General features: G+C 42.1%; 1 protein-coding gene across 6 annotated transcripts in view; it reads right to left on the reverse strand.

Annotated features, from left to right (window-relative positions):
• Positions 1-660: 660 nt before the first annotated feature.
• Positions 661-14,499, reverse strand: part of SLC35G2 (solute carrier family 35 member G2) — a 37,795-nt gene continuing 23,956 nt past the window's right edge. For 5 of the 6 annotated variants that reach the window (XM_055295308.2, XM_055295307.2, XM_055295306.2 and 2 more), the window contains exon 2: positions 661-2,102. In XM_055295308.2, the coding sequence (XP_055151283.1) occupies positions 846-2,084 (1,239 nt within the window). In that variant the 5' untranslated portion in view covers positions 2,085-2,102 and the 3' untranslated portion in view covers positions 661-845. The remainder of the gene's footprint in view (positions 2,103-14,499) is intronic. The other variant, XM_063611319.1, reaches the window with a different exon arrangement.

A 14,499-nucleotide genomic window follows, 5' to 3' on the forward strand; every position in this document is an offset into this window, starting at 1 on the left:
ACCATGTCAATTTTCTGCTATATTATGATTACTGTTGGTGCCTTTTTCAGGAGTAAGGAGTACATTTACTGCAGCTCACACATACACTAGCCACAAAATCATAAACAAGGGCAGCCTTGGAAAAGATCTACATAACTGAGGATAAGCAGACCCTACCCCAACGTTAACTCTCCAAACATCAGGGACAAAATGGCATGGACTAGGTAGGACTGGCAAGAATCCACACTTCTCCCTATTTCTATTTCCTATGTATCGCCTAATGTGGTCATAATAAGGAGAAGACCAATGTCCTGTTCTAACTTTGGACAACCACCCATTGTCATTAAAAAACCACTTATTTTCCCTTGTTTCCTCTTTTCTTGCCTTAACTCAGGCTCCTTTACCCAGCCCTATGACTTCTAGTTTTCTAATGCAAGTAGATGACAAAACAGGGTTTGGTGTTCAACATTTCACCTTATAGTGTATTTTTCACAAATGAAGGAGTTTTGTTGAACATTTGTAGAACATTTCTAATTTTTGAACTTCTTCAGTTCCATCTGAAAGGGGTCATTTCTTTGAGTCTTCTATTATTTAGTAATAGCAGTTAACATTCTCCTTCTACTACAATTTACCTGGAAAGACACCCATAAATACCAATAAAGATACCAGATTCACAACGTATTTCATATATTTAATATTTGTATTTGAATATATTAGACTAGAATAAATTTTCTGCATTTGTATATATTATATATGATATAGCACTCTGTCAATTATATAACACAAAAGACATTCATAGGTAAACATTAAAATGGCAGTATACATATTAATAACTGAACATTAATGAGATAATAATAATCAGGTATTCATTTAATGGGAGAGTCTAATATTTCCTGGTAGTCCTGCCTTCTTAAATTCTTCCAGTAAACTTTATAGCCAGCAAGGACAAAAACACTAATCATAATGATTACCCCTCCAAAAACATCATAGATGCTAGGAAATATGTGCAGCACAATAAGCTGCAGGACCATAGCTACCACAATCTCCAAATGTTGTACTGTGCTAACCAAAGCTGGATGGAATTTGTCCAAGGCATAATAAACTCCTAAGAATGCTGCAGTAGAACAGACACATATAGCAATGAGATAACTCCAGGTTTCTCCATCTAATGGGATGATGGGTTCTTGAAGAATGAACATAGTAGATATTCCCCAAATTGTCCCAGTCCAACCGAAGGTAAACAGTGCAGTCCACATGCTGATCTTCTCCTTGATGGATCTATATACTATCATTGAGAGAGCAGTGGTCAGTCCAGCCATCACAGTCATGGTGTACCCAAAGGCTTCTTTCCAGGCATTTAACAAAGAATTGTCTTCATCAACAATGTTTGGGATCATGACAAGACAAACACCTAAGATGCTGCAAACAACTGTAGCCATGTCAACATAAGCCATTTTCTCATCTACGAGTAAAAAAGCCAAAATGGCACTGAAGACTGTAGTTGTGGCTCTCCACATAGTGGTCCCATTGCTGGGAGGAACTATTGAAAATGATGTATAAGCACAAGTGATAGAAATGACATTGCATACACCATAAAAGAAGAGTCGTAATCTGTATCCACTGGGTCCAAAGGGGGCCTCCTGATAGTAACACACAACTAACACAGATAAGACCTGCAAAACAGAACGGATAAAAATCAGTTCTAGAGATGGAACTTTAGACCGATCAGAAACAAGCCTAGTGATAAGAGCTACACATCCATGAGCCAAAGCAGATCCAAACAGCACTATCCACATTTTTCGGGATTGAAAAATGTTTTTTTCTGCAAAGCTCTGGAATTGTCCAATCTCATTGATCATTGGGTCTTCTGTTGGTGGAGGTAGGGTATCCATGGTTCCAAAGAAAGCTCTTCCTTTTTTTTTCATTTCACTCAGCAGACCTTTCTTTGGATTTTCTTCCATAAAATTTCCATAGTCTTCATTGATTTCTTCATATCCATCATCGCCAGGCTGGGGATAATGAGAAGTATATTTCACCATCACTGTGTTGGGATGTATTTTCACCCGTTTTTTAACTGGATATTTTTTGGAGGGAGAAGTATCCATTTCTTCAGATAATCAATTCTATTTAAAGAAAAAAATTACAAAAAGATATTCATTTCATTGAAAATTTAATTTCTATTATAATCATATGCATCAATTCGGTGATAGAAAGTAGAGGCTGTAACAGTAGTCCAGAAAAAAAAGAAATTAGAGATGATCTGGCAATACGCCTTATCAGATGTATGGTACCTACTGGAATTGTTTACCCTTTTCTCACTCTCATCTGAAGTCTGTCCCCATTTCTCTTTGCTTACTTATTTCATTCAGCTCTATTTTCTATCTTTATACCACAAACGGATTTTTCCATCTTTTCATTCCAACCTGTTTCTCCACCTATGCAACAAGCAAAACACAGAAAGATAAATAATAACTTGGGTCAAACCTTTCCTTCTCATTGGGTCCATTTGCCTGTTATAAATTATTAGTTAAGTCCAAAGTATTTTGTATAATCAATTCTGTATAATACCAGAATTCACCTTATAAATTTTGGTGATTTTTAAACATTTATTCTGGACTCCTCATAAGTTTTGAGATAGAAAAATACACTGAAATTAGAACATAAATAACATGAATTTAGTAACACTCATGCATTGTTGGTAGAAAGGTTAAATTGTACAACCTCTCTCATGAGCAGGTGGACCATATGTATTAAGATTTTAACTGCTCTCTACTCAGCAATACCACTTTTAAGATTTTATGCTAAAGAGATGATCACAAGATGCTTTTTACATTCTGAATTAAAAAGGGGGGAGTAAGAATACGTATTTATATTTGCCTACATAACAAAGAAATTATATAAAGATACCAAGAAAACTAATGGTGATTCAGGTGACAGGAGGAACAAGAATGAAAGAAAACCTTTTTGTTATTTTTTTTTTACATTTTTATTTTTGAATTGTGATATTATCCAACAAAATAGAATTAAAATGTTTATGTGTTACTTAAGAAAAAGAATATACCAAAAAATGTGGGGAAAATGTACATACAGGACAGTTCATTGTAGCTTACTACAATGAATGTTCATACAATGGAATACTATGCTATCTATCAAAAATGACAATGTAGGCACGGTGGCTCACACCTGTAGTCCCAGCATTTTGGGAGGCTGAGGTGGGCGGACCACTTGAGGCCAGAAGTTTGAGAGGAGTTGGCCAGCCTGGCCAACATGGTGAAATGCCATCTCTACTAAAAATACAAAATTTAGCCAGGCCTGGTGGTATGTGTCTGTAATTCCAGCTACTCGGGAGGCTGAGGCATGAGAATCACTTGAATCCAGGAAGCAGAGGTTGCAGTGAGCCAAGATTGTGCTACTGCACTCCAGCCTGGGTGACAGAGTGAGACTCTGTCTCAAAACAAAACAAAACAAAAATGAAACAAAACAAAACAAAACAAAAATGATGTCTACTATATAATGTCAAGTGGGAAAAAAAGTTGAACTTACTGCAAGAATTAAATAAAATAATGCATATAAACAATTTGCCACAGTGCTGGCATATAGTAAACTCTCAATAAATGTTAGCAATAAATTTGGCTTCCTTTCACCTATAACAACTTTATGAAACACTGGGTATCTTCTACAATATTATTTCTTTTAGACCTTTATTTTTTCACTTGGTTCTTTCTTTCCTTCCAACAATTTCCTATTTCCTTCCCAATGATCCTCTCCTCCCGCTTAAAAAACAAAAAAGAGGCCAGGCACACTGGCTCATGCCTGTAATCCCAGCACTTAGGGAGGCCGAGGTAGGCGGATCACCTGAGGTCAGGAGTTCAAGACCTGCCTGGCCAACATGGTAAAACCCTGTCTCTACTGAAAATGCAAAAATTAGCTGGGTGTGGTGGCAGGCGCCTGTAATCCCAGCTACTCAGGAGGCTGAGGTAGGAGAATTGTTTGAACCCAGGAGACAGAGGTTGCAGTGAGCCGAGATTGTGCCACTGCACTCCAGCATCGGCAACAGAGCAAGACTCCATCTCAAAAAGAAAAAAAAAAAAAAAAGAAAAAAAAAATTTTTTTTCCATCCTCGTGACTCCCCGATTTGTTGTCAAAAACTCATCGGTTCCAGGATCTTAAACAATGGCCCAGAAATAAAATCTCATTTTGTTCTTTGACACCATCTGGGGAGCTAACTGTTCTATTCCTATTTACTCCTTTCTTTTCTAAAAGGCACCACCTTCAGCTGGAAGAAGTCATGAAAAAAATATCACCTGTGCCTCCAAACCCTTCTTTTTCCTAGCCTGGATGTCCCATTTGCAGTCCCTCTTCCTGCACACCACTATCAGGCTAATCTGACTGTTCTTTATTTCCAGCTTTTGCCAGGACATGTCAAATCATAGCTTCAACAATCCCAAACTGAATAGTCTTGTTCTCCCAAATAGATTTTTTTCCTAACGTCCTCATTTATGTTTGTGATACCACAATTTTTCCAGTTCCCCAAGCTAGAAATTAGGGAATACTGTCAATTATCTTTTCTGCCATCTTACTGGCATTTGGTCACTAATCTTACTGTTTTTGTCTTTGAAATATTCCTCAGTTTTTCCCTTTCTCCTCCAATTCTATGTAACTTTTATAATTGTGGTTTGGGTTATTGTGAATTCCTATCTAGAATATTGCAACAGCACCCTAACTAGCCTCCCTTGAATCCCAGTCCCTCTCTAAAATTTATCTGTATTATCCCACTGTCACACTGATCTGCCTTTAAAAGACTCAAAACAAAAACAAAAACTTTTCTCAAGCTTTCCCCATTCAAGAACCTACAGTGATTTCCTAATCTCTACCTTATCAAATTTAAACTCCTCTGCCAGGTTCTCAATACCCTGGCTAATCTAGCTCCTATCAGTACTTAGCTCTTCAACACGCCTACTTTGCTCTGAGCAGTCAGTCCAGTGTCTTCCCTGTCCTCATTCTCCATATGTACCCTAAGCTTTTATTCTCACCAGTTTCCCTTCTGCTCCAACTTTGTAAACACTGTTCATCTTTTTTTTTTTTTTTTTTTGAGATGAAGTCTCACTCTTCGCCCAGGCTGGAGTGCAGTGGCACAATCTCGGCTCACTGCAAGCTCCACCTCCCGGGTTCCCGCCATTCTCCTGCCTCAGCCTCCCGAGTAGCTGGGACTGCAGGCTCCCGCCACCACACCTGGCTAATTTTTTGTATTTTTAGTGGAGACAGGGTTTCACTGTGTTAGCCAGGATGGTCTCGATCTCCTGACCTTGTGATCTGCCCACCTTGGCCTCCCAAAGTGCTGGGATTACAGGCGTGAGCCACCGCGCCCAGCCAACACTGTTCATCTTTAAAGGCCCAATACAAATTCTATCTTTTAGAGACAGGCCTTTCCTGACCTCTAGCCACTTGTATGTTTTTCTTCCGTGTTTAAACATCTGCAGTAGTACTTCTAACCTAATATTTTGTAATCTAATAATTTTGTAACCTAGCTGTCTCATCTGAGTGGGATTTTGTTTCTAGTCACTGTGCCCAAATTTGATATGTCAAATAGTAATTATTTTGAGACAGGGTCTCCGTTGCCCAGGCTGGAATGCAGTGGCGTGATCACTGCTCACTGCAGCTTCGACCTCCAGGGCTCAAGCAATCCTCCCACCTCAGCCTCAGCTAAGACACTTGTACACCACCCCTCCTGGCTGTTTTTTACACTTTCTGTAGAGACAGGGTTTTGCCATATTGCCCACGGTGGTCTCAAATTCCTGGGTTCAAGCAATAAGCATGCCTCAGCCTCTCAAAATGCTGGGATTACAGGTGTGAGCCACCATGCCCAGCTGCATTTTTTTTTTAATTCAACAACTTTGTATGTTATATTTTTGGATACAAATACAAAGTTATATCATGCTTTCAAGATATTCTTTTACTAATTCTCAGAACAATGCAAGGCATAAATATTTGTGCACACTCATGCCTACTTGTGTGATCCTGAGTTTAATAAAAGAAAGAACAGAAACTAGCTTGGCTTATACATTTTTTAAAATATTATTTGGCTCATTTTCCCTAAAAACATCAAGAAAGGAATTGCCACATGCCTAATTGAAAGATATGCTTAGTGGTAAGGATATATATACATCAACTTTTAAGAGGTTTAAAATAAAAAAACTCCTCCTATTGTAACAGTTTATAGTTCACCACATACTACTAAAACAACCCAGAAACCATGAGTGCATTATCAGGAGTGATAGGAAGGGTAAGTCGACCGATGTGAAATTTACCTTGTAGGCAATTGATATTCTGCGGTGTATGGCAACTGGTCATGAGCAGTATGAAGAATTTAGAAGGATCCAATCTCTCAATATGTTGGAACAAACCGTATCACTTGGATCCATCAATATCATTTTCCATGGTTAGCTTTTGTTTGTTTTTATTTATTTATTTTTGAGACGGAGTCTCGCTGTGTCCCCCAGGCTGGAGTGCAGTGGCACGATCTCAGCTCACTGCAACCTCCACCTCCCGGCTTCAAGAGATTCTCCTGCCTCAGCCTCCACAGTGGCTGGGATTATAGGCATGTGCCACTATGCCTGGCTAATTTTTGTATTTTTTTTGGTAGAGACGGGGTTTCACCATGTTGGTCAGGCTGGTCTCAAACCCCTGACCTCAAGTGATCCGCCCGCCTCGGCCTCCCAAAGTGCTGGGATCACAGGCATGAGCCACCATGCCCAGCCTAAATCCTGTATTTTTAAAAACTAACAATGGGCCAGGTGCAGTGGCTCATGCCTGTAATTCCAGCACTTTGGGAGGCTGAGGCGGGCGGATCACTTGAGGTCAGGGGTTTTGAGACCAGCCTGGCCAACATGGTGAAATCTCGTCTCTACTAAAAATATAGAAAATTGGGCATGGTGGCACATGCCTGTAGTCCCAGCTACTTGGGAGGCTAAGACACCAGAATCACTTGAACCCAGGAGGCGGAGTTTGCAGTGAGCCAAGATCGCACCACTGCACTTCAGCCTGGGAGACAGAGAACTTGTCTCAAAAATAAAAAATAAAAATAAATAAAAGCACAGGATTTAAAGTAAAAAAAAAAAAGTTGGGTTCAACTTTACTTATTAATCATGACTTTGGGTACATGATTTCGTTTTCATAAACTTCAGTTTCTACATGTATAAAAGATAATAATACTTATTACCTATGATTATTACAAAGTATAATGATAAAATATATATAAATTAAATGGCATAACTTGTGGTGTATTTAGCACGCAATAAATATTAGGTACTATTATAATTATTACATAATTTTTTTTAGGTTCAGGGAGTACATGTGCAGATTCATTACGTGTGTGTGTGTGTGTGTGTGTGTATATATAATTTTTTTTTTTTTGAGATGGAGTTTCACTCTTGTTGCCCAGGCTGGAGTGTAATGGCATGATCTTGGCTCACTACAACCTCCACCTACCGGGTTCAAGCGATTCTCCTGCCTCAGCCTCCCGAGTAGCTGGGATTACAGGCATGTGCCACCACGCCTGGCTAATTTTGTATTTTTAGTAGAGACAGGGTTTCTCCATGTTGGTCAGGCTGGTCTTGAACTCCCTACCTCAGGTGATCCGCCTGCCTCGGCCTCCCAAAGTGCTGGGATTACAGGCCACCACGCCTGGTCCGTTACATGTACATATCATGTAATGGTAAGGTTTAGGATTCTGGTGTATCCATCACCCAAATAGTGAGCATTGTACCCAATAGGTAATTTTTTAACCCTCTCTTCCCACCCACTCTACCCCGTTTCAGAGTCTCCAGTGTCTATTATTTCCATCTTTATGTGTAATTGTTTTGCTCCCACTAATAAGAGCTTAATAATAAGAACATGCAGTATTTGATTTTATGTTTCTGAGTTATTTTACTTAGGATAATAGCCTCTAGCTCTATCCATGTTGCTGCAAAGGACATAATTTCATTCTTTTTTATGACTATGATGGCTTTTTGTCACCCCAATTCACTTTGTCACCCAGTGAATATGGCTGGCTCAAGAGATCCTCCCACCTCAGCCTCCTAAGTAGCTGAGGCTTCAGATGCCTGCCATCACGCCCACCTAATTTTTGTATTTTTTGTAGAGATGGGTTTTCGCCATGTTGCCCAGGCTGATCTCAAACTCCTGGACTCAAGTGATCCACCAACCTCAGCCTCCCAAAGTGCTGGGATTATAAGCATGAGCCACCACACCCAGCCTATGATGGCTTTTTGGTGTATAAACTTGGCTATGCTGAACTACATTTTCCAATTTATTTAATCATTGTTTACTGATTAAATAATATTTAATCATTATTTACTAATCTATCTAAGTTGCTGTTGTGAAGAGATTTTGCAGATGTGATAAAAGTCCCTTCTGTTTGCTGTAAATGTGTTGATAAATAAATAGCCCTTAATCTGTTGACTTTATCCTGGGTAGGACTGACTTAATAAGGGGAGCCCTTTAAAGGTGAGGGCTTAGGCCTTTCTTAAATTCAGAGATTCCAAACAGCTTATGCCCTTGGGGTTCTAGCCTGTTCATGATTTTTTCTTTACTGCCTGTGGACAACAAGCATTATCCTGTGCTCGTGGGGTTCTAACCTGTTCTTTCTCTTTTGTTTTGTTTTTGTTTGTTTTGAGACAGAGTCTTGCTCTGTCGCCCAGGCTGGAGTGTAGTGATACAATCCTGGCTCACTGCAACCTCTGCCTCCCAGGTTCAAGCAAATTCTCCTGCCTCAGCCTCCTGAGTACTTGGGATTACAGGCACCCGCCACAGCCACCACCAAATCCAGCTAATTTTTGTATTTTAGTAGAGGTGGGGTTTTGCCATGTTGGCCAGGCTGGTCTCGAACTCCTGACCTCAAGTGATCCATCTGCCTTGGCCTTCCAAAGTGCTGGGATTACAGGCAGCCACTGTTCCCGGCCCCAAGTGGCCCTTATATCTCTCCTTCCTGAATGACTGCCTGCAGACTTCAGACTTGCTTATCCAGCCCCCACAAGAACATAAGCCAATTTTTTCTTTCTTTTTGAGATGGAGTTTCACTCTTGTTGCCCAGGCTGGAGTGCAATGAAGCCAATTCTTTATAATAAATCCCCTACTGGTTCTGTGTTTCAAATTAACTCTTAACTCTGCTAGATGTTAGAATTCTCTCCTTGCTTGTTGTCTTCTGCTAACTCTAATAGGCCACCAATATTCTCTTGATTGCAAGTATCCAAATGTAGGTTATCTCAGGTAAATTCTGGAGGGCCTCCTCAGTACACAAATCCCTGATGTGGGAGACCCTTACATTTTGGGACTTAGGAGTCCACAGATTTTTGCTGTTTGGTCTTCTTGCCTAGTAGGCAGCTCTCCTTGGCAGGAACCAACAGTATTCACTTGGTCCCAGGAAACTAGGAAATTTTACTTATTTATTTATTATTTATTTATTTATTTATTTATTTTTAGACAGTCTCACTCTGCCGCCCAGGCTAGAATGTAGTGGCATGATCCTAGCTCACTGCAACCTCCACCTCCCAGGTTCAAGTGATTCTCCTGCCTTAGCCTCCAGAGTAGCTGGGATTACAGGCATGCACCACCACGCCCAGTTAATTTTTGTATTTTTAGTAGAAATGGGGTTTCACCATGTTGGCTAGGCTTGTCTCAAACTCCTGACCTCAGGTGATTCACTCGCCTTAGCCTCCCAAAGTACTGGGATTATAGGAGTGAGCCACCATGCCCAGCCGGAAATTTTATTTTAGACATAAGAAATTTAAGACTTAGAAATTTTGAGTTCTGGCTTGGCCACCAACTAGAGTAATAATTATTGTCTGTCTTAAGATAAAGTGTTTTGGATGATAATTTTTGGGATCTTTTGACATAGCCGTCTTCACAATCGGTTTGTCTTTTTAATGATTTCATACTTCTAGTGTTTTGATATCTCTCCCAATGCAAGACCACTATGTAGTTTAGCCACTGTAACTTTCTACAATCTGCTCTAAGTCGTTCTGATCAAAGTGCCAACTCAACTTTTCCTCCTTCCTCAGAGACAAGTGCTCTAAACCAGTATCATGGCTCCAGTTCCTATGACAAGGATTCACATGGGGAAAGTGCCCACTAAGGCAGAGGTGTCTACTTCAGCAGTGCAGAGCAACTCAGCTAAGTAGAGGGAATATGAAATAAAACCAGAAGTCTAGCCTGCTTAGCTGCAAATGTTTCCACCAAAAATAGTGGATACAAATGGATTAGAAGTATGCACAGTTTGGTGTCTGCTTGAACAATGGGCACATTCAGTGTGATGAGCTTAAAATGACTATTTGTATCCAAAAGAGGAACTATTTCCCAAGCTAGATCCCAGAATATGAGGCCTGAGACCACCTCATTCCTATGGTTGAGAAAAGTAATACACAATTATGGAGGCTGGCACGTCGGCATGTCCAAAATTTACAGAGTGGGTAGCGGGCTAGTCCAGAGAAGTGCCAATATTGCGGTTTAAGTCCAAAGTCTGTCGGCTAAAGAATTCCCTCTTGCTTGGGGGAGGTCAGTCTTTTGTGCTATTCAGGCTTTCAACTGATTGGACGATGCCCACCCACATTATGGAAGGCAATTTGCTTTCTCCAAAGTCCACCTTTTCAAATGTAAATCTCATCCAAAAACACTCTCACAGAAACATCCAGAATAATGTTTGACCAGGCAAGTGGACATATAAAAGTAACCATAAAATTTTTTTTTTTTTTTTACAGCCGGATGTGGTGGCTCACGCCAGTGATCCCAGCACTTTGGGAGGCCGAGGTGGGCAGATCACAAGGTCAATAGATCAGGACCATCCTGGCCAACATGGTGAAACCCCATCTCTACTAAAAATATAAAAATTAGCTGGACATGATGGCACACGCCTGTAGTCCCAGCTACTCGGAAGGCTGAGGCAGGAGAATTGCCTGAAACTGGGAGGCGGAGATTGCAGTGAGCCGAGATCACGCCACTGACTCCAGCCTGGCGACAGAGCGAGACTCTGTCTCAAAAAAAAAAAAAAATTGCCGGGCGCAGTGGCTCACGCTTGTAATCCCAGCACTTTGGGAGGCCGAGGCGGGCGGATCACGAGGTCAGGAGATCGAGACCACGGTGAAACCCCGTCTCTACTAAAAAATACAAAAAATTAGCCGGGCGCGGTGGCGGGCGCCTGTAGTCCCAGTTACTCGGAGGCTGAGGCAGGAGAATGGCGTGAACCCGGGAGGCGGAGCTTGCAGTGAGCCGAGATTGCGCCACTGCACTCCAGCCCGGGTGACAGAGCGAGACTCTGTCTCAAAAAAAAAAAAAAAAAAAAAAAAAAAATTCAGCCGGGCGCGGTGGCTCACGCCTGTAATCCCAGCACTTTGGGAGGCTGAGGCGGGCGGATCACAAGGTCAGGAGATCGAGACCACGGTGAAACCCCGTCTCTACTAAAAATACAAAAAATTAGCCGGGCGTGGTGGCGGGCGCCTATAGTCCCAGCTACTCGGAGAGGCTGAGGCAGGAGAATGGCGGGAACCCGGGAGGTGGAGCTTGCAGTGAGCCGAGATCGCGCCACTGCACTCCAGCCTGGGTGACAGAGCAAGACTCCGTCTCAAAAAAAAAAAAAAAAAAAAGAAAAAAAAATTAAATTTTTAGGGCATAACTGCAGCTGTTCCTTAAGTAATTTGTATCTGCTTTAAACCACTAGAGAATTAAACTATTCTCAATCAATTCTAAAGGGTGCTGGAAATACATGTCTTTCAGCAACTTCAGGCTGAGTTTCAAGTGCTAGTTTCCTGCTAGTTTCCCAGTGCATGCCTCACATTTTGGCCTAGTCAAGTAAGTCCCATCACCAGCAAATCCACAGTAATTCCACATCAGGAACTTCCCAGTGGTTCCATATCTGAGCTTGCTCAGAATAAACTTCTCACCCAAGAGCTTATTTACCACCATCAGATCTCTAAATAAATAACATTTTGTTTATTCCTATTACAAAAGCAATATGTGTTCATTATAGAACATTTAGAAATGTGGGAAAGCAAAGAAAATAAAAATCACTCATAATCCTACCATTCAGAGACAACTACAGACCCTTCCAGAAAGATTTTTCTTGCAAAAATGGTATCAAACATTATATCCTATTTTATAACTTCCCCATTTTACAATACATTGTAAACATTTTCCATGTCATTAAAAATTATATAGTATCACTTTTAATGGCTAGTTAATATGGAGCCAACAAGGGCTTTGAACACATTAACTTCAGCTTTCTGAAAGCTGAAAGGCAAATGGGATGACAAACTACCCTTATGCAGGGTTAGAGTCATAACAATCACAGGAAATGCCACATATGTGAAAATAAACATAACAATTTTGAAGTTTTTCCATTGAATGTACATGAAGGAATGTTTTGTCTTGTTTTTTTCTTTTTTTTTTTTTTTTGAGACAGAGAGTCTTGCTGTCGCCCAGGCTGGAGTGCAGTGGCCCAATCTCCGCTCACTGCAACTTCCACCTCCCAGGTTCAAGCAATTCGTGCCTCAGCCTCAGGAGTAGCTGGGACTACAGGTGTTAGCCACCGTGTCCAGCTAATTTTTGTATTTTTTGTAGAGACAGGATTTTTGCCATGTTGGCCAGGCTGGTCTCAAACTCGCGGCCTCATGCAATCAGTCAGCCTGGGCCTCCCAAAGTGCTGGGATTACATGTGTGAGCCACCATGCCCAGTCAACAAATTTTTTTTTTTTTTTTTTTGAGACGGAGTCTCGCTGTGTCTCCCAGGCTGGAGTACAGTGGCGCAATCTCAGCTCACTGCAACCTCTGCCTCCCAGGTTCAAGCAATTCTCCTGCCTCAGCCTCTCTAATAGCTGGGACTACAGGCACGTGCTGCCACACAGGGCTAATTTTTTGTATTTTCAGTCAAGACAGGGTTTCACTGTGTTAGCCAGGATGGTCTCGATCTCCTTACCTCATGATCCGCCCGCCTCAGCCTCCCAAAGTGCTGGGATTACCGACGTGAGCCACCGCGCCCAGCTGTTTTTTCTTTTTTTTTGAGATGGAGTCTCACTCTGTTGCCAGGCTGGAGTGCAGTGGCGAAATCTCGGCTCACTGCAACCTCCGCCTCCCAGGTTCAAGCAATTCTCCTTGATTCTCTCCGTGCCCGGCCAGCAAATTTGTTTTCTTATAACTTGCACAGCCTGTCCACCTCCCAATTACTTCTACTCAAACCTTCATCTAGGCTCAGCTAGGCTAAGGGCAAAGGGTAAGTAGTAAAATTCACTCAGAACTCTGATTTTTTTGTTTTGTTTTGAGACAGAGTCCCACTCTGCCACCCAGGTTAGAGTGCAGTGGGGCAATCTCAGCTCACCACAACCTCCACCTCCTGGGTTCAAGGGATTCTCCTGCCTCAGCTTCCTCAGTAGCTGGGACTACAGGGATGCATCACCATGCCCAGCTAATTTTAGTATTTTTAAGTAGAGATAGGGTTTCGCCATGTTGGCCAGGCTGGTCTCGAACTTGTGACCTCAGGTGATTCTCCTGCCTTGGCCTCCCAAAGTGCTGGGATTACAGCCTTGAGCTACTGCGCCCAGCCTTTTTGAAACAGGGTCTCACTCTGTCGCCCAGGCTGGAGTGCAATGGAGCAATCTCAGCTCATTGCAACCTCCACCTCCTGGGCTCAAGGGATTCTCCTGCCTGAACCTCCCACGTAGCTGGGATTATAGGTGTGTGCCACCACACCCGGCTAATTTTTGTATTTTTTTTCAGTAGAGACGGGGTTTTGCCACATTGGCCAAGCTGGTCTCGAACTCCTGGCCTCAAATGAACTGCCCACCTCAGCCTCCCTAAGTGCTGGGATTACACACCTGAGCTACTACACTCTGCCAGAACCCTGATTTTTTTTTTTTTTTTTTTTTTTTTTTTGAGACAGAGTCTCACACTGTCGCCCAGCCTGGAGTGCAGTGGTGCAATCTCGGCTCAGTGCAAGCTCCGCCTCCCGGGTTCACGCCATTCTCCTGCCTCAGCCTCCCAAGTAGCTGGGACTACAGGCACCCGCCACCACACCCGGCTAATTTTTTGTATTTTTCGTAGAGACGGGGTTTCACCGTGTTAGCCAGGATGGTCTTGATCTCCTGACCTCGTGATCCGCCTACCCTGGCCTCCCAAAGTGCTGGGATTACAGGCGTGAGCCACCATGCCTGGCCCAGAACTCTGATTTTTAAAGTGCTCCTTCTAAGAAGACTCAGAGCCACAGAGATGTCAGAAACAATCATAGAATGACTCTACATCCTCCCACAATGATACTAGACAGACACACTGGCACACCTCGAAATTTCTGAGTTGTGCACAGCCCAAGATGGCTCATTTAAGCTGCCATGTCCACTCCTCCAACAAATCCGGGCACCATCTAAAGGGAGCATGCCAAGTCACAGTCTCCTTTGTGAATTCCATGATGGCAAGAGAGGTCTCATTCATATTTGCATTACTGGCACCCGGAGCACATTTAGTAAAAGTTGATTGAACAAA

Source organism: Symphalangus syndactylus, chromosome 10, assembly GCF_028878055.3.
Source record: "Symphalangus syndactylus isolate Jambi chromosome 10, NHGRI_mSymSyn1-v2.1_pri, whole genome shotgun sequence".
NCBI classification, from domain to species: domain Eukaryota; kingdom Metazoa; phylum Chordata; class Mammalia; order Primates; family Hylobatidae; genus Symphalangus; species Symphalangus syndactylus.